A 27,407-nucleotide genomic window follows, 5' to 3' on the forward strand; every position below is an offset into this window, starting at 1 on the left:
GTTTGGAGCTACAAACAGCGGTGGAAATGCCATGACAGGTCATCAAAAAACAGCCAATGTTGTTAATCTTGAACAGTGGTCTGGAGCTTGGCAGGTGTTCCACCTAGATGACACGCCATCCACCATGTCCTCCACCTCCCGATGACAAAGTCAGCTCAAATATTACGTCACTTTAGAAACATTGATATGATATGAATGAAATGTGCAAATTTAACATACTTGTGGTTTGAAGAGACATATAAGGTGAGCATTTTCTTCTGGTGACTGGGCCACACATTTTTGAATCTTAATTTGATTACAGCTCTGGGGTTGCTTTTGGTTATGCACTCAATAGTTAATTCAGTAGTCAGCTGTAAATTGAGTTCTCAGACACTTACTAATCATCGTCATTTTGAGCACCGCTGTAATTCCTGTTACAATGAAATGCTGACCATTGCATTGTAGGTTTAGGAGAATTAGCATTAGACACTTCTTTCATTTCACTTTTGTTTTCAAGGCACCATATTATGCAGAAGTTTTCACACTCAGAATTCAGGTTCCTTAATAAAATTGCAGAGGGCAGAGCAACATACTGTACAGTAAATGTATGGCTTTCGATAATCAGTAATAAATTTGCCTTTCTATTTGTTTACTTCTGAATCAACTACATGTCAAAGTACCCATTGTATATGGATGAGTCTGTTAATAAAGACATCAACAGTGATTTCTAGATCTGTCCCTTCCACACTCTGCCCAAAAGATTAAAAAAACACAAACTTGAAAACCTGACCTCGGTCAGTGCCTCATGAATCTCCTCATAATATATCCTTTGGATTTAGTTCACGTTTTCTTTTTCCCTTTGCTTCTCAGAGGCATCAATCGGGGATAGCTAAAGCCTGCAGGCTAGTTTTCACACAGGGGGAAAAAAGAAGCTGGAACACAGTCTGAGCTTTGTGCAAGGGGCTTGCATATAGAGCGCATAGTGTTGGGGTAACCAGGCAGTGCAGCTGGCCTTTCACAACTATGCAACTTTAGGGCAGTGTTTAAATCAAGATGCAAAAGACAAGAACCCTGTTCTCCCACATGAACACACACATAAAAGGGAGAGAAAGAAACAGGGAAATGTGTAAAAGATGAGCCTTCAATTTAGGACTTTAGTAGTGGCTATATCAGTGTCAGTTCTGGCGAGAATAAATAGCTGTACCAACAAAATTCCTTGTTGAAGATACATCTCTGCTTGATTTGAAGGGTCTTGCTTTCTTTTAAGATGCTATCCCAGGATATCTATTGTTTATTGAAGGTTTACAGGTCATGATGCTGCCAAATGACTTTTTTTTAGAAGTGCACAGTGCAGTTACCAATTTCAAATTAAAGCCATTTGAAACTTTGAACCAATACAGCATTGCTAGTAAAAACATATGTATATACTGTATTTAAGTGTAACCCTCTTCCCCTTGTATAAATATTTTTTCTAATGTCTAACTGAATGTTGTCATAATTGTTCAGATTACTGTGTACTGCACCTTCAGGTAACATCTCTCTGTAGACCTGATTAAATAGCTTCCTATCCAGAAACCTGTGGCAGCAGCCCACATGCATACAAAGTAAGTCATTTTGGCTAAACTGTTCAGCAAGAAATATGAAAACATGCCAGCAACTTCATCCTCCTGGCCCCCGAACACTCTCCACAACATTCCTTTCATAAATGAGCAGTGCTGGAGTAATTTTTTTTTAAGAAACCGGAGAGAGCTGGTATGTGGATGGGCCCATTATAGAGCTACTTCTATGGGAGGTTACCGTTATCACTATCAGATCTCCTCTTATGTTCTGACCCATGGCCCAGTAGTTATTTCAAGGTTGGATGACCATACTTTACTAAGGGCCCACCCTCCACCTCACACACATGCACACACACCCACACACACACACACACACACACACACACACACACACACACACTCCTTCACTGTCCGTACACACACAGATGCACAGAAACACAAATATCATTTTACTCCCTCTTGCTAATGTATGTGCATTAGCACCTCCACGACAAGGACCCTCAAGTCTCTGACATGAGTGTGAGCAGCAGGCGTGGCAGCATTCTACAAGGAGGCATCAGGTAGGTGTCAAAACATGTTTATCCCTGCCAATTACCATTCAGCTACACTCGTCCCCATTGCTTGCATAAGTTCAATCTGTATTTGTCTGAAAATCTGTGCAGCCATAAGCGAGAGTAACTATCTTCTTTTCGTCGGTACAGCATCAGAGCACTTGCTTTCATCCCCCAGCGCCCTCCCCCCTACCCCCTCTTCCTTTTCTCTGCCTCCTGCGAGCATTCCTGCCCCTCCCCCCCTTTAGTTCCCCTTGCCGGTATGGATCTGTGAAATGTTGGCAGGGTGTGCTGCTATGGCATGGAGCCTCAGCTGTAGGCATGTTGATGTGAAAGAGAAAGCGGTGAGGAAGAATACCTCAGATAAATAAGACTTATCTCGCTGTGTACAGTGAAATCCTTTTGTTTGACCAATCATGAGGCTGCCAGGATGATTGGCAGCCATGTTCCACCAACCAACACGTGTGTAAAGTGGCCAGTGACCTAAAGGACATTGCTCTTTGTAGATATGAATAATCAGTCACACTCTGGCCCACTAGGGCTAATATGAGCTGTGGTGGCAGCAGATGTCAACAAGTGGTTTGAAATGAACAGAGCCTGGATGTTCTGTAAATAATGTCGCTCTGCTCCTGTTGCAACAACAGTGAAAAACTGATTCTTGGATTTAATGAATGAATTTTCTGATTCATTTAAAGGTCCAGTGTGTAGGATTTAAGGGGATATACCATCAGAAATTAAATATTTTTTCTTTAAATGTAACCACAAAAACAGTTGTTGTGTTGTCATTACCTTAGAGTGAGCCGTTTAAATCAACACAGGGAGCTGGTTCTTGTCTACAGAGATTGACTGCCATGTTGCAACAGTAGCCCAGAACAAACAAACCAAACCCTGGCGATAGATAGGGCCATTTGCATTCTTGCATTCATGTGTCTTCCCAATGGCCACTGTTGATTGCAGCCCAAAAGAGTAGGACTAAAAGAAGCGTACGCCACTTCCCACGCAAAAGTTTTGATCTATAAAAGCAGACTTGTTGGGAAAGACTTTGAGCCATGCTTATGATCATTTTGGAGATGGGAAATTGGCAACTCAGATGGTGAGTTAGAAGCCTGATTGTAGAAATTGTCAAATATGTTTTGGCTTTTGTTTGTAAGTCAATTTCTATTTTCTGGATCCTATTGGATTATTATGTTTTATAAATGAGACACCAGGTCTGTTTATTTTGGACAGGAAGAGTCCCTGCGGAAAATTTTGCCCCCCCGGTAAAAACCTCCTGAACATCTAGATCTTAAGTTAACAGGGAAAAATGTGAGTACACATTAACAGGTGGTAGGCAATAGCAGCCTGTCTCCCACGTGTCAAACAGCATCAGAGAGACTAGCCGGCTTTATTTAGTGTTTTTACTAGTTGATCGATCCATTTGTTTTGGAGAGGATGAGATCTCTGCGGATAATTCAGGTCCTCCTGAACATTGAACACTTAAGGAAATTCTAATCTGGAGAAGTTTCAGCTGGTTGCAATCTGCAATCCTTACCGCTAGATGCCGCTAAATCTGCCTAAATCTTACACACTGTTCCTTTAATAAGAACATCGGACCCGTGGCTTACAGCACAATGAATCTTTGTGACCCAGTGCTTCAGAAAATTGTTACACACTTGATGCTGAGGGAATGCGTAAAAAGAAAAGAAGATCACTGTAGGCTATAACAATCTCTTTTTATTCTCTATTCCGAACAATCAATTTAAAATGAGCAGTCCTCACAGGTACCATTATTATAAAAGGCCAAAACATTTATGTCATGTCTCTGCATATAGTAATAGAAAGGATATATGACATTCTAAATCAGATAATATACTAATGACGAATGCTGTTCCAATAAACCACTTTGTAATATTCATCGGGCTCACACACAAAGACAGATTTATTAACTCTGTTCATTGATATCATATTTGCTGTCTGGTATTTTTGCTATGTTGTGCAGTTTCTGTCTGCCTGAACTCCCCCTCCAATTAACTCACGTCTGCTCTCTGCACTTCCATCTCACTTCCTCTCTCTATCTCTCTCGGTCTCTCTCTGTCTGTCTGTCTCTGTCTCTTTCTATCCTCAAGTGGTTGCATTTCATTTTTGGTTACTCAAAAGAAAACATCCTTCTTGCCTGAGTCACCACTATAGACATTGCGGTGGTTACAGCATTCCAGAAAGCCTAGCTGTGTTTGTGATACCTTGATGGCTTTCTCGCACCATCTGAGGATTAAAATGAATTCACATTGATTAGAAAGATGGCTTCTTTTTCAGACTGCCTGGGTGACCTCAGTGCTGAGACCGTCTGCCAAGTCGGAGACTGCGTCTGGAACTTCCTGGACATCCCCGCTCAGGCTCACCTCCTTTTTCAGTTCAAAGTCACTCTGCTCCTTGATAGGCGTCTCCTCGGGCTTTTCATCACCATTAACACATTCCTCTGTCTCTGTGGCAGCAGAATCTGCACACTCTCCATTCACAGCTGGAAGTGCATCTACTTCTGCCACATCCTCTGTAACAGAAGAGCTCTCTATATCTCCATTCTCCATCTTGCTTTCTACCTCAGGCTCTGGGCAAGGCACCTCTTCCACAGAGGCTTCAGCTACCTCTTCAGACTCAGCACTGACTTCGTTGGCAGAGGCTGACTCCGAGATGACAATCTCAGGGACAGGTTCTGTTGCTTCTGGCTCAGGTGCCGCCTCAGTGCTGGAGGCCTCTGTTGCAATAGATTCCTCTTCTACAGGCTGATCTTTAGCGGGGACCTCCTCTGTGGCACTCTCAGGTGCTTCTGCTTCCACATTCTCAAGTTCAGTAACGTCAGATGTGGCCACAATTGGTTCTGGCTCAACTTCTTCTTCTTCTTCTTCTTCTTCTTCTGCTGCTGCAGGTCCATCAGTCTCTATTAAACACTCAGGTACTTGCTCTGGTTTTGGCTCTGGTGATTGTTCAAGCTCTGGTTCTGGTGCTTGCTCTTGTACAGGTTCTTGCTCTGGTGCTTCCACTGACTCTGGCTCTGGTTGTTGCTCTGGCTCTGCCTCAAGCTCTGCTGCTGGCTCTGGCTTGGGGGGTTGCTCTGGTTCTGGGGCTTGCTCCAGCACTGGCTCTGCAGCTGGCTCTGGTTCAGGGACAGCAGCATGGACCACTGTCTCCTCCACAGTGGCTTCTGGCTCAGTAACAGTCTCTGGGAGGGGCTCTGGCTCTGGGTCCTTGGGTGCTTCCTCTGGGCTGGCAGCAACCTCTGGCTCTGGCACAGTTACTACAGCTGCAGCAGGTTCTTCTACAGGAAGCTCAGCTGCAGGCTCAGGTTCAACTTCACTAGGCGTGGGTTCTTCTGGTGCTGGAGCAGAGGGTTCCTCTGCTGCTGCTGTAACCTCTGGGAGCTTGACTGGAGCTTCTCCCTCTACGACTGGAGCTTGTTCCTCTACTACTGGGGCTGACTCCACTGCTGCTGGAGTTAATTCCTCCGCTACTACGACTGGTTCCTCTACTGCTGCAGCTGGTTCATCTGTTACTGGAGCTGCCTTCTCTGCTGCTGCAGGTGGTTCCTCTACTGGAGCTGCCTTCTCTGCTGCCGCAGGTGGTTCCTCTACCGGAGCTGCCTTCTCTGCTGCTGCAGGTGCTTCCTCTACTGGAGTGGCCTTCTCTGCTGCTGCAGGTGCTTCCTCTACCGGAGCTGCCTTCTCTGCTGCTACAGGTGCTTCCACTACCAGAGCTGCCTTCTCTGCTGCTGCAGGTGCTTCCTCTACCGGAGCTGCCTTCTCTGCTGCTACAGGTGCTTCCTCTACCGGAGCTGCCTTCTCTGCTGCTACAGGTGCTTCCTCTACTGGAGCGGCCTTCTCTGCTGCGGGAGCCTGTTCCTCTACTGGAGCTGGTTCCTCTGGAGGTGCAGATTTGGGCTCTTCTGGAGCTTTGACAGCTTCAGTGACTGCTGCCACAGCTGACCCCACAGCTTCCTCTACCACATTGCCTGCCTCAGCTGTCACTTCGGCCTCTGTGGGTGGGGTTCCAGCCTCCGCTTTAGCCGGTGCTGCGGTCCCATCTTTCGCCTCTTTGGGGTCGCTCACATCATATCCCTTCCTCTTCTTGCTCAGTTTGCCTCCCATGGTTTCTCCTAGAGACAAGTGAACAAGAGGGTATTTTAATATGAGAGATAAAACATTATTTATTTGGCCTTCTGTGTTGTTTAAATATTTAAAACACTTTCATGGTTCTAGAATATGTTGTTTACAGATGATATATTTTCAAGACAAAGAAAGACAAAGGGAAATTAGAGTTTCATATTCATCTGGACTGTATGAGGACATAATCCAAACCATGCCAACACAAGAACATGCAAACTAAAAGGCCACAGAGTTCAAACCCAGGATGTTGGCGTCATGAGGCAACAGTCCTAACCACTCAACCACTAGCCACCCAAGCACAGAGTTGGTCCTACTTCACTTAGGTACTTTAAGTTTAGACTTCGCGTGTGAACATTAGGAATGTATTTTGTCATACTCTCTAAAATGCAGCATGGGTACGACTTCATTCTTTCAAATGTAAAACAGCATCCAGTCCAAAGGGAGAATGAAGACAACTGTATTGTTTAGAAGTGAACTAGAAGTGCAATTAGGAAACTGCTCTCTGCCAAGCAAAGTTTGGCCAGAAAACGAATGTAAATGCATGGGAACCTTACTGAGATCAGACAACTCCATAGACTCTCTACCCTTTCAGGAATGTTGGGTAAGGCTCAGTGCCAAATGAGCCCACAACTCTGAGTTGAACATCTATGATGTAGACGTACAACTATTCCTCCCTCAGCATGACAAACTACACTCTTTATAATGTGGTGAGTCTCACAAGACACATCATTTAGAGCCCGCAGTTACATTCACACACAAAAAATGAATTACGCGAGTGGATTTTCTGTATAATCCCCTGCTCAGTTAAAAAAAAATCCAATGCCATTGACACATTCTGTGACTAAAGCAAACTACTGTAGTTCTTTGTGCTAATATGTCAATACTGTTGTGGCTGTAGGGGAAGAGAGTGTGATTGCAACAGAATGCAACTTCCTTTCGGTGACAGAATAGAGAACTGGAAGTTCAACTTTATCTTACTGATGTTGTGTCAGATGACCCTAAACAAATCAACCTGTGTGAATATAAGAGAGCCCATGGTCCTGCATAATAAAGGCTACAGGTTTATATTACATGCATTTTAAATGCCACAGTCGGATATTCTGTTCAGCCTATCTCGGTTTGAGGGATGCTATTACAGGAAAAGATGGAAATATTATGGGAACATGGGGTTGTTTTTATGTCCAACATGCCACAATTAAGGCTTTCACCCATCATGGCAGAATGTGGGTACGAACAATGTGGGAACTGTCCTTAGTGCTGCAATGGAGCAATCAAGGATGCACCACACACCAAAATGGGATTGGCTGCACATCCATTACACCAGTTTACAGTAAAATGACTGTAAAAAAAAAATCAATCTTCTTCTGCATCAATGCCAGCTATATTCTGCTTTTTACTAGCTCTTAAGAATCATGTGACTCATGTTTTTTCATGTTATTGATTTCTTATTTGCCTATCTTTCACCAAAACCCTCTTAGTATACTCGGCCTCCAAATCAGACAAAGCAAAAATGTACAGTTTAGGATAAAAACCTCCTATTTTGAGCTCAAATCATTCTGGTTTTTCATTTACCTTTTTATTTTTCAAGCCAAATTCCGATAAAAATGCGAAAATCAGATGTACAGTAGACACAAGCTTTACACAAAGATGAAGAAGGCACGGCAGCATGTGCCGGCCGGTAACAAAGGATGGAGATTCCTCACCACCAGATACTCACTGACAAAAGTAATGGGCTGGGCTAAACTGGCAGCAGACACTGATAGTAATCTGTACCAGTGTAAGATATACGCTTAGGCTGCTACACACGAGAATTATTACACTATACACTGGCCACGAACATTTGAGTGATATAAGCTGTAGAGGGGTCTCCATCCCCCATTTCCACCCACCCACCCACCACTGCTTCTCTCAGCTGCTCTGCCCTTTTTGTTCACCAGCATTTGAAAATGTCGGACATGCAAAAGAAAACCATCCCAGTAATGCTTCAATTCCTACTAAACGCATCAACTTCACAACTTAGTTTTGCGCTTTTCTCCATCCCAATGGTTTTTCTAATCGGCTGGCCTACTTATAAAAAAAAGCGCTGCTGCCTGAGAAGACGCACTAAATCAAATTCGTCCGCTGGGGACTGGAAAAGGAAAAAAAACTGCCTTTATTGTGGCAGCCTTGAAATGTACAAATTTGCATGATAGGAGAAAGGCAAAGAAAGAAGAAGGAGAACAATGAGCTGCAGCTCAGAGGCATCTTTCCTTTTTACTCACTTCTTTCTTTCTCTTTCTTCCCTTTTGCCCACACAACACATATTCTACTCATGCTGCAAATTAAAAATACACATAAAACAGATGTTAATATTAATGGGACCGACCTGTGTGTCGAGAGAGTGATCACTTCTACTTCTTTTCCAGGCTCCGGCTGGATGTGATAATGGAGGTAAACCTTTGGAGTGACAGCTGCAGATTCCGCCCCTGCTCTCCGAGGTGCAGTCTGGGACTGTGTTGTAACTGAGGAGTGCCCCCTCACAGTTTTCTAGACATCTGTCGCTATCACAATCCAGCCTACCCCACTACTGCCCCGGCTGCAATCTATACCCTCCCTATCCGAAACCCCTCCTCTCCCGAACACACCCACTCCAGCGCACGGTGCATTTTTCTCTGTTGTGTTTCTCTGCCGACTGAGGGTGATTATGAGCTGACTGGCACTAATTTCACTTTGTAAAATGTCCATTTTTTTTACTCTGATGAAGGAATAGTGCTATAGGGATCCATGTAAGCCCCCTCCCCACAGGAGTACTACTATAACATAAATTATGCATAGGAGGCATTATCTCAGTGAAACCACTTGTGCAGCACACACACACACACACACACACACACACACACACACACAAATCTCCATAGTAAATTACAGAGATTCCTTTGTGTGTTTTTCTTCTTCTGTTGTTAGATACATGCTCATCCCTACTTACATAAAACACATGCTGACTTGCATCTAAATGATTGTAAAATGTGATTTATTCTTGAGCTGTGAATATCAATGTTTGGATCATCTTCTGAATAACTCATCTAAATCATTTGACATTATAAATATATACAGGAACATTCTGTCTGAAGTATGTGTTATCCAATGTCTGGCTTTAAATGACTATAAGGTTGTTGTTAGGGTTATAAAGAGGACCAAAAGTTCACTCTGACCAGTACAAAGTATTCTGATGCATTGCGCCTCTTTGCTATTTGCCTTCCATGTGTTAATGGGACAAGGTTGGTACGGGTGAGACTTAATGAAATTCAACAACTGACCCCTCAGGTGAACATTTTGACTCCTCCAACAATTTGACACGGTATGCCACTGACACACTGAAAACCATCAGATAGTGTGAGCAAATAAAGATGGGGCATAATGGTGAAGACATGTAATCATTCTCCAACACTAATCTCCACTATTAGCAATGAATTACCTCCTGTAATCTCAATGAAATTGCTAGGATTTAATTTTCTCAGTATCTTCATATCTCCTCCAGCTGCAGCCCTTGTTTCCACTTTCCACTGTTTCTTTACAGTTTCTCTCACTGAAACTGGAAGATAGGCATTACAAATAACACAACAAAAGGGCTGACGATCTCATTACATCACTCAAAAATCACTAACCTGGCATTTAGTTAGAAAAGCACTTTGGAGAGCAGCCAAACAAGTTTTTGCCCTTTTTTAGGCCTTGCTGAGAGTGATGTTTAAGGAGATTTTAATGCACTTAAGAGAATAGTGTACAGTATAATTTAAGCATTAAAGCAGGAAAGAATATGACTCAGTGCATGCAACACTTAGACACCTTTAATATGTGATATCTAATATATATTTTCATTTAACACAACAGGTGTTAAACTCAGTATTTGTATTACATGTTGCCTGGTGGATGTGATGCACTCCAGTGGCTTTGGTAGTTTAGAGGGACTTTTTTTTCTTTGTCTTTCCCCCTCTTGTGATTTTCCCACGCAGGGATCTTTAAATAAATACACTTATCATTCATGTTTCAGAATTAATACCAAACTGACAGTAGGCTATTATTGAGGAGACAGCACCCCCAGCTGTTACAAGAGGTCATAGCACAGCAAATCATCTGGAGAGAAATTTATATGTCTAAGATAATGATACACCATAAACATTTTAGAAGTAGAAATGACACCATTTTAATGTTTTCTACTAACATCTGCTTACATTACACATTTGTGACATATCCATTTAAAATTGCGTAGGACAAATCAAATACTCCCAAACAAGAGTGTAAAACCTGTGTCTTGAATTTTATAAAATGCTCTGCTTTCTACTTTTATCGCCCCACCGCTCTAGTTTCTATCTGTTCAAGGAAACAAGAAAATAAGATCCACCTTGTTTGTTTTCCCTGCTGGCAGCAGAGCTAAACAGTGACAAAGGGGCAGCAAAGGCTGAGTTTCACATGATGCAAAAGCTCTGGAATGCATTCCCAGGAGTATAACCACCAGCCAACCACGCTGCTCCACATAGACAGAGGGATCACAGACATAAGGGGAGGCCTTGGGAACCCCCCCCCAAGTTTTCAGGAAAATGCCCAAAGCTCATCTGTCTACGAGTGCTGGCCCCTTTGGCCTGGACTGACCCAAAGACTGAAGAGCTGGGGAAATTTAGAAACAGGTGGTGGGTGCTGCAACACGCTACAAGCCCATGGCTCACAGTGTGTGCAGGAACGTGTCAAACTGGTGGGCTTGTATGGGGGCTTTCTCAAGTTTATATCCTGGGCAGGTTTATATATAATATTTAAATATGCAAATGAAATAACAATAAATTGACTTAATCAACAACAAAGAAAAATAATCCTGATATTTGAAATGGATGTTTTTGACCATTTAGTCAAGACATACTCCTACGTAAGTTGCAGTAACACACATGTTGGTAGAAGTTGTTGAAACCTGAATACTTTGTGCTCCTTACATGCTCATTATGCGTATATTTAAGTGTTTTTAGCAATGCTTTAAAGTGCTACACTCTGGGATTTTTCAGTTATAATACTCCTTTGAGTTGGTGTGCTTTTAAATTCCTTATATAAATCTAATCAAATCAAATCAAACATACAATTAGAAAGTGCAAAGTAGTGCTAATAGTGTTTGTGGTTTTCAGTACAAAACTTGGTGAAAATTCAGTATGTGAATTGGTGCTTTTTGAACATTTTTGGCACATTTTAACAGCATAACCATAATAATAACCATAACTTTCGTCACTGTAATTGTGATTTCATCTATAATGTCAGTTGTAGATGTGTAAAATATCAGCCTCTACAGGAAAGAGAGGAGTGGTGCACTCTATGGTTTGCTTATAGTTTCTATCCATTCAGCTTCAGAGAGACATGAATAGCACCCTCTACTGGAGGCAAATATATTTTTACAGCAATAGTATAAAATAATATGAATGAAAATTCATACCACACAGCCTTGTTTTTGGTTGCTTAATGTTGGTGAGTATTGGATTTGATTTATGACAAAATGCATGACAGTTTCCAAATTAATGGGTTCAATTTATATTTTCAGACTCATCATAATTCAAAGAAGTTGTTTATTGATAATGTGACCAGATTCCACAGTGAAAAGCCTGCAGTGACATACCCTAAAATAGGACTTAACCTTTGAACTGATGGCAGCACTGGAGCTGCTCGGCACACATTTCTTTTGTCCACACACAAGGTTATTGGCCCTGCTATGCTGAGAGAATAAACAATTCAAACTATGCACATTGTCTGTTATACTCCTCTTATAATTCTTGATCTCATTAAATGACCTTTCACAAATCAGCATCCTTTGACAGAAAGTTGTTCTTGAATCAGTGACATGTGTGTTCAGCTGTATCTATGGATACCTGCTTGGTATGTGTTTATTAGACTGCTGGGCAACCATGACACCCCCCCCAGAGCAGGTCTTTCTTTTTCTTGCATGCAAGCTTTGAAGACTAGCAGAAGTAGTACAAGTGCATGTGCTTTAAAAAAGCTCTAGATCAGGGGAGCACACACAGTCCGATTTGATTTCAAGTGGGCTGGAACTCCAAAATGTTCCCCTTTTTTTAGTTTAATTAAGTGCACTTTAAAAACACACATCCATTACAAATCAGATTGCAGATAGTCTGTGATTTCTCCAGAAGAACAAATGCAATTTTAACAATATGCCACATATTAAGCCACAATATTTCCACATTCAGTCAGTTTCATACTTACTGTCATTACACGTCCATTTTCCCATCCATTTCCTCTCCTGTGTACCAATCCTGATATCACCACACCAAAGTAAAGTGGAGGCTATTTAGGAAGCATTTTAAATATTCCCCTACCTTACAAACAATCTTTAAATCAAAGTTTTGGCAGTGTCTTAGCAGTAGGATTTCACCAGTATTGTTTTAAGATAGAAGGAAGCTACTCACTGTTTAACTTGCTCCTAAAACCTTCACAAGTGCATCACTGTTAGATGTGCAAAGTCATCCAGTGGGCCCGATTGGACCCTTTGACACCCCTGCTCCCTAAATGATTAAAATTGACAGACTTGGAGTTGGACTCATCTTGACTGGTTAAATTTACTGGTAAAATTTGGCTTCTAGGGTCAGGAATCAATAGGTTAAATCCATTTTGGATCACACACTACAGAAAACTGAGATTGCTGTGTTGACTCTCTGGTCACAAGTCAATTGTTGATGTCACACAGTGTTCTACATCAGCTGTTAGAGGGCAAAAACCTGCATGACATCACTTATTGGCATGTGGCCAGAAGTGCTCGATGTTTCAACTCATATTTGAACCACAACAAAATGGTAAAAACATATTTTCATGTATTCTTAAAACATTTTGTATACATGAACTGTTATTTCCTTATAATAAAAAAATTAAACAATCAAAAACTATACTTTATAGCTAATTTATGTACACGCTGGGTCCCGTCGCGGCGTCGCTGTGAATGAATGCAACGTACCCTTGGCTACTTGGATGAAGGCGGTGCTGGTGGTGCCCAAGCAGCAGGGCCTTGCCTTTGTGGTTGTAGAAAGAGAAGATGGCTCCCGTTCTGGAGAAACAGCTCCCGGGCGCAGCCGGCGCAGGCGACAATAACAACGAAGAGGAAGAAGGACAAAACCTTTGGCAAGTTCTGTTACTCTTTTTACGGCCCCATGTCTGCCGAAGTCTGCCTTAGAGGAGCACAGCCGTCATGGTTCTGCTTTGTCACTGCCGGTTGCTCACAGTCAAACACCGGCCCGGCTAGCAGTAACGTTAGCAGCAGGCGAAGCTGGGCGGTCAGTGTGCTAACGTTACTTGTGTTAGCAGCTCGGCTAACGTCAGCGAAGTGGGCTACTGGTGAATTGCTAACATTGTTGTCAGACAAGATAGCCCATTGGTTTTACTGATAAAATAAATGTTCAGTTGACGAGCTAAGTTTTGAAGAGTCATTCATGGTAGCGTTGACAGCTCATGTCAAGACAACACCTAAAATACTAACGTTAGCTTCTTTATGCAGGGTACAACAAGCTAGCAGGGACGTTAACAAGCTAATACCATAACCGAGTAACTTAAGTGTGTAAAATAATAATATTAGCTTTTCATAAGGGCTCGTGCTGTTATGGTTATGTTATGGTAGTGTTGTCAGGTTTGGATTCAGATCCCTGGCTACTTAACGGTATATCCAACGCACCGGCCGGTGGAAATGACTTATCATTTCCTGCCTTTTTTGTATTGTCGTGGACACATCACTGGGCTAGCTGGGCTTGGAAGAGGAGAATAATATTCTTCAGCGTTACAGCAAATTGTTAAGTTATGCAACGTTAGCTGACCAATAACATTAGCTGGTAGTATCTAATGCTTTGAGATAAAGAGCTGTCAATGTGCCACTGAACTGTCAAATCTGTGTTTTTTCCTCAACATCTGTCCTGTTGTTTCTTGTAGGACCTCAATACTGAGTGAAGTTTCGACTAGATCGAGTTCAAAGTTGCCGTCAGGAAAAAACATCCTGATATTTGGTAAGTGTTACTTAACCTGCATGTGTAAGAGTCTGTGCTTCTGCAGTGTTTGGGCTGTGTTTGTGGTGCCCAACCCTGAGGCGAATGGGCAAACTGCAAAAGCTGATGACTGGAAATTAAAACTCCCCTGATTTTTCAAACAGCACTTTCAATGTTGTTTCTTCCCACACTCGTGTAAGTAGGACATAATAAACACTAAATTCAGAGAGGTCATCTTAGGCGGAGGCGTACTTATTTGGGTTGGGCCTCCAAAAATGTGAGAGATACCGCCACTGACCAAAAAGACTTGTGTGAGACACTGCAGCCTCTGACAGTCATGAGAACATGAGCACAGTCATTGCATTTGAGACGGAAAGATTGTACAGTCCAGATATATTTTTATACAAGCTGTGAGTTGTAGTGCTACATCACACCCACTATTATTCTAAAATAACTATGCTGCTATGATAATGAATAATGTCATGTAAGCTGATGAATAAAATATCTTACAGGTGAGGATGGATCAGGAAAAACATCACTTATGGCCAAACTTCAAGGAGTTGAACACAACAAGAGAGGGAGAGGACTGGAGTATCTGTACTTAAACGTCAATGATGAAGACAGAGATGGTGAGTCTTCCTGCTGTAGCTGTAATGTGATTGTTTTACAGCAGCAGTCTTTACAAAATAATAGTATGTTAAACAATAATAATTTAATCTTGGATTAAACTAGTCTTTTGTTTTGCCTTTGCAGACCTCACTCGCTGTAATGTGTGGATCCTGGATGGAGACCTATACCACAAAGGCCTACTTAAGTTTGCCATTTCAGCTCAGTCACTACCCGACTGTCTAGCTATATTCGTTGCGGATATGTCACGGCCCTGGACCATTATGGAGTCACTGCAGAAGTGGGCCAGTGTTCTACGTGACCATGTGGACAAGCTCAAGATCCCTCCAGAGGACATGAGAGAAATGGAGCAGAAGAGTAAGTAATGTTGGTTTTGTAACTCGCACTGTGGACGGTATGGGAATTTAACATTAAATTTAATTAACCTTCAATGATGAGTGTGGTGATAATAAACCCAAGGCTTTTATTTTGAAAATGTAGCTCTTAGCTTGTTGTAGAAAGGTTTTTATTCTGCCAGACCTAGTGGGCATTCAAAACTATGAACAGGTCTTTGTTTAGTTAAAGCATATCGTTGGTTAAAACTGATATAAGGTGGTGATCTGTTATGAGACAGTCATTTAGTGACTCAAAATGCAAAAATCTGAGGCAAAAATAGAAGTATGACATGCATACATTTTGTTGAATTGTATGTCTTGGGAGATAATTTAAAGGAAACTGCACTCAGAGAAGATGCCTGAAGCATCCCAGGGTGAATGGGAGTCTTACATAATAAAAGCCAGTCTCCTTGCTGACTGGCTGCCGGGGAAATTAAGAGATTGGTTGCTGCATAGCATGGGAGCACTGTATAACATTACACATTGTCATGAATGTTTCTAGGTCATCATCAGAGAGGCCCATGATCCTCAGTTGTGTGCTCTGACTGGAGGCGAGTTCTGCAGATCAATGAGTGTGATGCACTCAGATGTTGTTCTCCCGTTAATTTTAGCACTGATCATCTCTTGCTTATGAAGAGTTCTTTTGTATCTGGAAAAATACTTTTGGAGGTTGCGCGTTAGTTCAGCCTGCAGGGTCTTACAGAAACTTCTTGTCTGCCACCAGAGATTGCTTGCTGCTGTTGCTCTTACAAGTCTGAAATGACTTATTATAAAAGAGTCAAATTGTTTAATGATTTAAAGTGAATTTGACAGAACAAGTCTTAAGATGTTTTCAACATATAACATGCTATCACAGCAACAAGTGGTAACACGTCTGCTGGCAAACATGTGAGAAAGAAAAGGGAAGCTGGTAGCCAAGTGATGACTAAAGCACATTGTTAATTACTAACACTTGGGTGTAATGACTTTTAATGGGTGCACATTTTCAACTGTATACTTGCTTTAGTGCAGGTGGCTGTATTAGTTGAGCATAACTGAAATTGATTATATATTGCAGTCGAAAGGAAATACTGCATGGAGTGTATACATTATAACTTGTATTTAGCAGATGTTGGCTTGAGTATTCATTACAGTTGTAAAATGCAATCATATTGTTTGTACTGTAGGAAATTTTTTTCTTAAAGCCTTCACAATTTGGTATATTCTTGAGACTTAACTTAAAATGTTGTTGTCAGATTTCTCCAGGGTTCCCTCCTACTTTCTCTCTTTGGCCAAAAGATTTGATCCCACCCACTGACGTGGTCAGATTTCCAGTTTAGCCGAAGCATGTCATCCTCATAAATCATGTATATTCCAGCATGTCAGTTGTGATGTCAGTAGCATATTGATGAGACCTAGTCAGATTACATATTTGTAGATATGAGCGTGTGAGTGAGAGAGATGGGCTGACAGACAGACAGACAGACTGGAAGTGAGTGTTAAGTGGCTTTTGTCCAGGGAGTCTTGCAGGCGTCTTGCATCATGGTTCCCTCCCCTCCCAACAGCAGCGTCAGGGAAAGGAAGGGACGTAAACTGAGTGTGTCTGAATTCAGTCAGTGGGGCGGACAGTCTGACTCCTGCTGTGCTGTAACTGAAGTAGCCAGGCTGCTGGAGTCGTCTCAAGTTGAATTACAGGATCAACCTATTGCTGCCTGGACCACACGTTGAAATGAGAAATATTTGGCTCAGTGACTTCTGTGGTAGTGACATGACAGCGAGTTTACTTTGTAGCCTCAGTGTTTTGACTCTAGGTCTGCTGCACTTTTTAATTGAAGGAGACAAGTATGTATAATGTTTTAGTCATGAGCCAATAGCATTAACTTGTAAACATTTTATGACTCATGTAAAACTTGGGCTTGTTTTACAATAGCCAGTGTGACCAAGGTTGCTTATGTGACATTTAGTTGGCCAGAAATGCCACCTTTATTCAGAGCTGAACTTGCAACACATTTAAAGAAACAAATATATTCATAATTATTTTTATTCTCAATGATTAATGCATGTCTGGTCTTTTGCGATTTGAAAAAATATCTTTGAGCTACAGTTTCAATACTTGAGGTACAGTTTATTTAATTTGTTGAAGGCTGAGCCATCTTGATTATGTGTGCCAACACATTTTCTGACCCCACCTTTGTTTGTGGAACAGATGGACAGACTTTGCCCCTCTAAGACCTGTTTGTCTTTGTCGCTTTCACTTTGTATTTTATAGCGATACTCCACCCAGACATTCTCTTTTTAGCATCAATTGCTCACCCCAGCATGCTTGAAATCAGAGATTGAAGTTTTCATGGCAAAAACAAAGTATCAGAATGTCCATAGGGACTGCTCAACTCATTATTGAGCATAATCTATTGCTCTGCTTCCTCAAACACCGTTGTGGCTGAAACAGCACCATGATTAATATATTGCAGGAAAGATAATGTTTGAGTAATGTTTCTTCTTTTGCTAGTAGCGACTCCCATTTTATGTTTCTTTTATGTTTTCTTCTCTGAGTTTTAAATCAATAGATGTGCACCACGTTGAGGCAAATGTCTCTGCACTGGAAATGATTAGGTGGAAATCTGACTTCTGTCAGCAGTTATTCTATTTTTTGTCAAATTAGGTTCAGATGTCCTATGCATATAAACTTAAGCTGAAAAAGGCCAAAGACTTATGGTTTAAAATCAGCATGTTAAATTCCTAGTGTACATATGCCCTGGATTTGTGTAATCCTGTGTCCGAGGAGGGTTCCCTTTTTAGATTGCTTGTAACACTAGTTCTCAGCCCATATACTAAATCCCATGTTTGAAAGTGAAGGAGTTGGCTCAAAATGGCAAGTCAGTCTGGCTCTGTGGGCTGACTGCATTTCTGAAGCTCCTGAGGAAGTAGGCCAAAGCTTCCTGCGCATTACCCCACCACCACCACCACCGCCACCACCTCACACCGCAGCTTTGTAAATGTCTGGACAGCTGCAGCAGCACAACAGGAAAGTGGAGGATGCCATGTACTTATTTTGTTCTACCTTTCACCTAAGGCCTATTATGTAAAAGTGGACATTTAGCATGATTAACACAGGAGCTATAACAGCAATGACTTGTTGTAGGTGCATCAAAGTTTGGGATTTTCTTTATCATTTATTGGGCAGGAGCGACATGCATTTGTGTTGACTCTCTGATCTAATCTTAGAGACATAGTTTGACGCTGAGAACAACATTTGACACTGTGCTGTAAAATTAGGAATTCAGTTAAGCATCTGGGTGTTGCAGAGGTTTCGAGTGGCTCCTTAGCTTTAATGGCACCACCAAAAATGAGGTGCACCTCTAGAAATTACATGTTGGGGCTGCAGAGATGCTAAGTGGAGAACAAAGGTTTTGTCTCTTGTGTTTTTTTTCAGTGTTGGAAGAGTTTATTGCAGACAACAAAGAGCAAAATTAAGAAAGGCTCAGTAATCTTGCTAAATGTGTTGCTAATGATGCATTTATATTTTTAATCTTTTAGACATCTGAACAACTTTTGCACTCGATTAGTTACTTTATATGACTTGTCTATTATATCCCATCAGAGTGCTATTCTGTGTTATCTCTATATTATATTGTGGGTCATAATGCAGCAAGAGAACATCAAACGGTGCAAACCAATTTGATTCCGATTGGAGAAAGAAAGGCACTCTTATTTGATAAGAGCAGCAGATGAGCAACTTAACCTCAGTCTGTTTAAACACTTTGGGTTAAATTTGTTGTATGCTTGCTGGCACATGAAGAGATCTCCTTTGAGTATACACTTTTGCCAGACACGATGGTCATAATTAATATCTTTTGCTCCATGTCTCTTTCCCGTAGTGGTGAAAGCGTTCCAAGAGTACACAGAACCGGAGGATGCCAACCCATCCTCCCCACAGAGACGGGCCCCAACAGCAGGGGAAGACGAGGCCGTTGTGCTACCACTTGGGGACAACACACTCACACACAACCTGGGCATTCCAGTGCTAATAGTTTGCACAAAGGTAAATTATTTCTACAGCCCAAAAAGTCTCATGTTTGAAGCCATAGCCTACTGACAGCTAATGTCTTGGGGGTTTTAATACAAGATTTTACCAAGCTATCAAAGCTTTGTCTGACGTGGGGCATTTGTTAGTCCTCTGACTTACACTACATCCTTTTAACCAGAGGGCCGAAAGTATGATATCAAATAGTATCTAATTGAAAACCTGTTCATGGCTGTTCAGTGCATGGCTGTTGTTCCGTTTGCTACAAAACAGAACAACCTGTACAAATGCACAAAGAGCACTGTTTGTGTATTCTTTGTTTTGCTTTGGTGTTTATCTAAATACAGTGTCAACTCCTATTCCTTATGACAGTTGTCATAAAGCCTTAGGTTAGTTATATCATTATCATTCTCACTATTTAAAAAGTACTTCTCATAAATCATATAAAAGAAAAAAAAGTAAATAAATGCTATTTATTTCCCTAGTGAGCCAGTGCCTTCTGTTTAGAGTTGTGCCACTAAGCAAAGCAGGTCCTCAAAGTGCTCTTTCTTAAAACAGTATCCTCAATAAAGTCTAGCGATACCTATTTTAGGATATGAAAACTGTACACCCAGGGACAGTTTCAAGAACCTCTTTCAGACCGTCTGTTTCTGCCTACCTGTGGTCATGATCCATAGCTTCTTAAAACACCCCTTAGACCTTGGGCCCTGCTTTCCTAACTTCTCCTGCCACACTCCTTGTATCCTATAGTTACGTATATCTACTTAGCTATGAGTTGTCTGATATATAGACGGGCACAGAAAATCTCCTTTAACACCTTGACAGCTGACTTCATTGCTAGTTTCTTCTTATGAGTTTTTGAATTGCCTTTATGATGATCACATTTGGGCTCAGACCCTTTGTAGTCTGTCCATTACCTACTGATACATTTATAATCAGTGGAGAATGGACTTCTGCTTTTATGCTGTGCTTTGTAAGGCTGTGTCCTCTGATAAAAAGCTGCCATTATACTCGCTTGTTAACCCTCCAGGCAAAGGCTAGTGTGGAAAAACAGTGTGGCCATCAGCAGAGCTTCACATGCTAGCTGTGACTAGAAAATGGTAACTGCTTTTTTTTTTTTTTTTTTTTTTGAGTCTTATTGGTGCCTCTGTCTGATCGTCAGAGAAAAAGTGTTCAGTTTGGCAGAAAAAGTAATTATTTAAGAGCATTATTTGCTGTTTAATACTAGTAAAACTATGCTGTCAGTCTTCTTTAAACATCACCTCTTCTGTTATGACTTATCATAGCAGCTTAACTTGAGACATAGGGACAGGAAGTATGGTATTTCAGTGTTGGCGTTGCCACACCACCACATCCAGTTGCCCATCTGCCCTCTCACCAGAGGGAAAATAGAGGTGGTCATCTTAGGGGTGTTGTGGAGGTGTCCGTCCCTCCAGTCCATACCAGCTCTTACCACCTGCCTGTCGCTGTACAGCTGCTGGCCGTATGGTTGTCACCAGCCGGACTAATATCAAAAACAATTGGTCTGTGAAGTCTGTGTGCTGTGAACATCATCTGAGGAGCATTATGATTTACATGGCACTTAAAAACAGCAACATGTATTAAATTGTGCATTGCACTTGCATCTCTCACAGTCGGTGTGGATTGACAGACTTTTTTAGGAATAAAATCTCGTATCACAACAGAAGACACTGTCATTGTAGGACAGGCATTAGATGCAGAGAACAGTGTAACTTTGTTCATGTTTGTGAATGCTGACATTCTGTTGTCTGTGTCATTAAAATATTTATCTCTGAATCTTTTATCTTTCAGTGTGACGCGGTCAGCGTACTAGAGAAGGAGCACGACTACAGAGAGGAGCACTTTGATTTCATCCAGTCGCACATGAGGCAGTTTTGCTTACAGTGTATCCTTATAATAAGTAATTGTTTGTACCTGTATCACAATTTTCATTCATTTTTTCATTTTTTAAATAACATTGACGGCTCAGACAGAAATTGATTTTTACATGGCCTATTATAATATTGATTGTCATCAATTAATCAATCAAGCCGTTACCCCAACAATTGCTGCCTTAACTGAATGAAACAGATGGAGCTGGCCTGATCTATACTTCAGTCAAAGAGGAGAAGAACCTGGATCTGCTTTACAAATATATATTGCATAAGATGTATGACTTCCAGTTCACCACACCTGCCTTAGTGGTGGAGAAGGATGCAGTGTTCATGTAAGTGAAGATAGTTACTTTAGTTTATGTTTCATTGCTGTCTCAATTATTACTGACTGCCATAATTGGAACATTAGTTAAATTGACCCCCTTTACACCTTCCATTAAAATTTGGCATGTATCCAGATTGTATCTAAATAGGACTTAACCTAATTACATATATGCCTGGTAATAATGTGTGTCTCCAGTTTCCCTATTGACATCTGACTGGGACAAGATCACAGCATACTGTGGATTTCACTCACATTGTCCTTGTGGGAACTGGTACTGTTGACGAATCTATGCTAAAGTTGGCATCTTTAGAGTCTATGACACCCCCTCACCAGTGCAAAACATGGGTCAATCACCCAACACTGCACCCAGTTCATTAAAAAAGGGACATGTTATCCTGCCCTTGACACTTTTCTTGTTGCTGTCCTTGTTTTTTTTTTTTTATGTATGCAAGTTTCATGTGTTAAATTGAAAGCAGACACTTGACTCGCCTTGAGCCTTAGCTTGCTAATTGGCTAATGGCTGCCACCTCGCTAATTTGGAACAGTTGCCAAGATAACAGGTTTCTGCCCATGAAGTTTTTTGTGGAATCAAAATGCAATTTCATTCACACTTCTGTTCAATGGGGTCTTAATGCATCCCCACTCACCTACAGAGGTGGTTTGGTGGATCAGGTCACAATCTGTCCTCAGTGTGTTTTGAGCTTATTTACACCTGTACTTTCATGTGATCAAGCACTATCCAACTGCAATCTTGTCACCCAAAATGCATTTTAATGCAGGGTGTAAAGGGGGTCATTGTTGCTGCTGCTGCTATCTTTGCTTTTGTTAGGGTATCAGTGACATGCAATAAAAAAAATCATCTCATTTTTATTCCAAGGAAATATAAGCCATTGCACCCACTGTAATTGAGCTGTCTCTTCTCTCCTTTCAGTCCATCTGGATGGGATAATGAGAAGAAAATTGCGATTTTGCATGAAAACCTAACAACAGTCAGAGCCGAGGATCCATTTGAAGATTTTATCACAAAGCCTCCAGTACGAAAGGTAAGGTGATGCAAATGCAGACAAAATGGAAACTCTAAAGGATGAAATTACAACCCAAAGTGCCATTTATACATGCACATGCTTCCTCTTTTGCTCTTCGTTGCAGCTGGTTCATGACAAAGAGATAAATGCAGAGGATGAGCAGGTATTCCTGATGAAGCAACAGGTATGTGTCAACCTCTCTTGAATATTTTATTATTTCTGTCACCAGCTGCTGAGATTGACTGTGTGTCTGATACCTCCCTGTGTTCATTTTGAAGGCAAGCTTTCACAATCAAAGAGCATGGTAGCATAAGAAAATTAAGTTGTAAGGAAGATATTTTACACCCCTGTTAGAATATTTTTAAAAACAAAGATTGTAAGATTTTTGTGGTGACCCTGAACTGGCATTTTCACTAGGAAACATTTTTTTTCATACTGTATGTGCTTGTGAGCATCTGAAACTTCCACATGACATTGCCTTCACTTCCCATTTTGTAGAAAAATAAACCACGAAGGCAGTCTAAAAAAAGCCCCCACTGAACTGAGGTTTCAGTTTGGCAAGTTAGATAATTCTTCATTGTTTTTTGAGGCTTATTTCTGCCATATTTCCTTTACTTTTATACCCACTGACTGCTCCTTTGTGTATGGATGTCTAAATAAAGGTTTTTGCAGAAGCTGATGGAAACTGTCAACTTTCATCTTGCAAACATTGAACTGGTTTTCAAAATGGGAAACAGTACAAACATGTATGATTATAATTTGTTGTCCAGAAAATCCAAAGCTAGTCAACAGTGTTCGCCCAGTGCTTGCCATTTGTGTGTGCATAGGAACCTGTTGTTGGAATCATAAACCACATCTCAATTAAGCCGTTCATTTTATAACTTTTTTTTTTTTTTTTACCTCTACAGTCTTTGTTAGCAAAGCAGCCAGCCACACCAACAAGAGGAGCAACAGTAAGTGTCTTAACATCCCTCAAATGTAGATTGATAGTAATGAGTGGATTTTTTTCTTCCTGGATAGCCACACCAAGCTTTTCATGTGTGACCGCAGTCTTGCTTTCTGTGTTGCAGGAGTCTCCAGGACGGACAGCCTCAGGGTCACCCAGGCCTGCGGGTCGCGCCGGCCAACCAAATGTGACCAGCAGCTCACCAATGGCTGCTGTCAAAAAGCCTGACCCCAACATGAAAGGTAAGAGCTGCATCAATGCCTGTTTAGTGTTAGGAGTGTAGCAATACACGTATTTGTATTGAACCGTTCTGTATGAGGCTTTCAGTTCGGTATGCATTACAAACCGAACAATACGTTAAACTATCCTGTTACATTTGAAAAATAAAATATACAGCTTTAACTGTGGTTGTTATAATGTTCTCAGTGCTACTGCACTGAACAAGGCAGGCGATATGCTGTTTTCCTGTCTTCAAGCCAAATATTTCCCTTTGCTGAGCTAGCTCATTGCAAGATGGTTAGTAACACCATTAACAGACCAGAAACAGAAGATCCTCCAATAACCTACAGGTCTGGGTGGTCTGGTTTTGCTGTGAATTACAAGGGTGATGGGGAGAAAGAGTGGTGGATAAAAAGACCCTGAGCCAAAGAGTGAGCCACTGCACAGCTGCACGCTCTCCTTAGCAGCTAACCCAGTAGCACAGTAACATACTCGACCCCAACAAGCAGCTGCATGGCCACAGATTCTTCTCAACAGCTAAGGCAGCAGCCTTTGCATGGTTGCACAGCACACACACCCGCTGAACCAGGGAATGAGAGTTGCAGCGAGGCTAAAGCCTCTCGTTCAGAAGCTAACAGTAGCTAACGTTATCACAAAGCACAGATCCACAGCAGTGAGCAGTAACTGCAGGTGGGCTTGGTAGCTGATTCGGCCAGAAAGAGTTAAAGGTTAGTGACTGATATTTAGCTTGTGTTTATGTTATTGTGGCATTTAACAGAGATATTTATTCATGTATTTATTAGGCTGAAAAAGCTCAGAGAGCTTGTGGGATGTTGCTGACACTCAGTGGGCAATAGAAACAACGATACTGTGGGCTCTAATATCAGTAGTAGTTTAGTAGGACACAGAAATGGTGAGAAACTCAAATGATCTAACTCCACATTTCAGTATCACACAGTTCCCAGTCTTTTCACAGGTTTTCAACAGTATTTCCTAACATGTACACTGATTTTCTTTCATACATTTAAAGTTTTAAAAATCAAGGAAATAGAAAACGTACTGAATCATGTAATCACAGTATTGTATGAAACCGAACAGTGAATTTTGTGACCCATTACACCCCTATTAAGTGTCATACCTGATAACTGAGAATCACGCTGTGCACCCTAGTGCTCCCTAGTTTGTATAATTTCTTCCAGGGGCTTGCACAGTTCTTTACAATCAGTTCAGGATTCTCTTTAATCATCCACATTTATTGGACCTCTGCACAAAAAAAGGTTTTGATCACAGTGTTTTCCATTTATCTTTGATCTGATGTGCTGCAATAACGCCTCCAAGAGGCAACGACTAAAATTAATCTATGTAGCAACAGATTCCTGAGCTGGCCACCCTTAAACAGTAATATTGACTTTCTCTCCTTCGTTAAGTGCACAAGGGGGCTAGTGCATTCCAACTAGAGTGGGTTTTTACTGGATTTAACAGAGGTCTGTTAACCCTCACCAAGTGTGGCTGGGAATTGCAGCGTTGTCAGTGGATTTAAAATTACATTTTTAAAATTCTCTTTACTCTGTGTCAAAGCAAATTAGATCTCAAAAAGGAAAGTTCTCTGTTTATAGCAACTACATCAACACATTTTTTTTCCTGATAAAGGGTGGTTTTAGGGTATTTCCTTATCCAAATGAAGGATCCTAAGATAGAGGAAGTCACATGCTGCACATATTTTTAAGCCTTCTGAGATAAATTAGGGATTTAGGATGGTCTACCACACCACCTGTTGCCAAGGCTTTTGTTCTTGACTTCACAAGATAAAGACGTGGCTTTATTTTGCTAAAAGGTGATTATATGTGGCAGGAACAATAGATATTTAAGAAACTGAACATCTCCAGGACTGCTAAACTGGAGTCAGATGTAGCAAGATAATCTGTTAATAATCAGCCTGTGTTCTCAGTAGTCTTAATTGTTAAGTTACTAGTTACCATCTTAACACTAAGTATGATGGGTATCAAGTAAGAACATGTACTACCTATTTAAACTCTTGTTTGTAGTCTTGTTATCTGACCATTTTTACAAGAGAGGAGGTTTGCTTGATACAGAAGTGACGTTAAGCCTCATGTTTCTCTTCTTCTTACAGCAGGGGCTGCCAATGAGGGAGTGCTGGCTAACTTCTTCAACAGTCTGTTGAGTAAAAAGACTGGAGCCCCAGGGAGCCCAGGAAGTGGAGCAGTTGGAGCTGGAGTTCAAGGGTCCGCCAAGAAAACAGGTACAGTCTCTCATTCCAGTGCGCTCTCACCTCGACAATATCCTCCCTGTTTTCAGTCCTTCTTTCTTACAGGTTAGCAGTTGCTCTTTAATTAATACAGTTGGAAAGCATTATTGTTGACTGTAGCATCCTGTGCATTTAGTTCAGTCTCAGGGCATGGGCTGCATGCACACTGAAGACTAGACAAGAGGTGTTAGAAGCAGGGCCTTTTGTTGATAGAGGCTGTGGACCATTTTGCTGTCTGGAGTTTTATCTCTACAGCCTGAGAGAAAGAGAGAAGGTTAAAACAAGACAAAAAGAAAAGTTGTCTTCTTTGACTGAACTTCTGACATCCGAGGAAACTTGTAACAGGCCTGTATGCACCAAACCTCCAATCATAAGTGCCCCCATGACACTAATGTCACTCACTCCATGTCATATCCCACTGCTCTCTTGCTTAACTAATTTATTTACCTGTTATTGTGCTTGAGTAACCTCAGCTGTTTTGCATGTCAACAATTCTTAATCTAAGTTTTTTGTTTACTTTGTTATTTCAGGTAACTATAACAAGCTCAAATACTGTTTGTGAAATGGCTGAATGTACCCAGGGAAACATTGCATAACTCATCTTTCTGCCTGGGACCACTGACATGTATTTTTTGTTCCAGCTCTGAGCCGATTTTTAACATCTCCCTGAGACCCAGCTAAAAAGATAATGCATGAGTACATGTTCCCTGTGTCTGATGATTAGTTTTGCATGTGTGTTAACTGTGGCAGCGAGCCGCCAAACTCCAGCATGGGACCGCATCACCATCCAAGCTCCATCCATCCGCTTGCTGGCCGTAGTAAACTATTATTTGTGAATACACACAGAAGCTACAGGAGATTACTTTTGGACTTTGTCTCCTGTTTTTCCCAAGGGCAGAAGCCGGGTTTGACTGATGTCCAGGCGGAGTTGGACAGGATGACTCGCAAACAAGACTCCATGGTTTCAGCTAACAACATACCACCGCCGACCGAGAACGAAGCGTGAAGGCAACGAAAACAGCTGCATCGTCCACTGCGTTAATACTCTGGAAATATACATGTACATGTGAGCATAAAAAAAAAAAAAGACCAAATTCCCAATGTCTATATCAGTCAGCACACACAGTGGTTTCACCAAAATGAGTTTCAGATGCTATCACATATTTTGGTGTTGTGGTGAGATGGGAAGAGAGAGATAACAGAGATGGAGGTGTTGAAGTGCTGAAGGCTTGGCTTTATTTCTGTCCTCTCTTCCACTGCAAATGCTATTTTGTGAGGGATGTCAGTTTATGGAAATGTGTGCACACTCCCTGGCAGCCAGCCCGATGTGCTGCGCTGCAGGCCCCCCAGTTTTCTGGGGTAAAACACTGTCTCCTCATGGGTTTGAAGAGTGGAAATATACTGGTCGTGTCCTCTGGTTCAGCTTATCTTATGGAAGGAATTTGGTTGGAATTGGAAAGGTATTTAAACTTTAAATATATTCATTGAGAAAAGTAATTAAAATACTTGCAAAC

The 27,407-nt window shown here is 41.4% G+C and overlaps 2 protein-coding genes across 3 annotated transcripts; one reads left to right on the forward strand and one right to left on the reverse strand.

Annotated features, from left to right (window-relative positions):
* Positions 1–3,782: 3,782 nt before the first annotated feature.
* On the reverse strand, positions 3,783–8,804 carry LOC117254027 (uncharacterized). Its single transcript, XM_033622034.2, has 2 exons — positions 8,591–8,804; positions 3,783–6,215 (listed from the first exon to the last, which is right to left on the reverse strand). Exon 2 carries the CDS (start codon positions 6,205–6,207, stop codon positions 4,378–4,380), a length of 1,830 nt encoding a protein of 609 aa, XP_033477925.2. The 5' UTR covers positions 6,208–6,215; positions 8,591–8,804; the 3' UTR covers positions 3,783–4,377.
* A 4,402-nt stretch (positions 8,805–13,206) lies between these two features.
* Positions 13,207–27,053, forward strand: dync1li2 (dynein, cytoplasmic 1, light intermediate chain 2). 2 transcript variants are annotated; one of them, XM_033624990.2, is made up of 13 exons: positions 13,207–13,362; positions 14,161–14,234; positions 14,726–14,842; positions 14,967–15,197; positions 19,072–19,235; positions 21,030–21,123; positions 21,309–21,444; positions 22,369–22,480; positions 22,587–22,646; positions 23,371–23,415; positions 23,533–23,650; positions 25,759–25,887; positions 26,787–27,053. In XM_033624990.2, exons 1-13 carry the CDS (start codon positions 13,277–13,279, stop codon positions 26,897–26,899), a joined length of 1,479 nt encoding a protein of 492 aa, XP_033480881.1. In that variant the 5' UTR covers positions 13,207–13,276; the 3' UTR covers positions 26,900–27,053. The 2 variants fall into 2 exon arrangements, with proteins under 2 accessions (XP_033480881.1, XP_033480889.1); XM_033624998.2 differs by having other exon boundaries at positions 26,792–26,988.
* Positions 27,054–27,407: the final 354 nt, after the last annotated feature.

Source organism: Epinephelus lanceolatus, chromosome 2 (assembly GCF_041903045.1).
Source record: "Epinephelus lanceolatus isolate andai-2023 chromosome 2, ASM4190304v1, whole genome shotgun sequence".
Lineage (NCBI taxonomy): Eukaryota > Metazoa > Chordata > Actinopteri > Perciformes > Serranidae > Epinephelus > Epinephelus lanceolatus.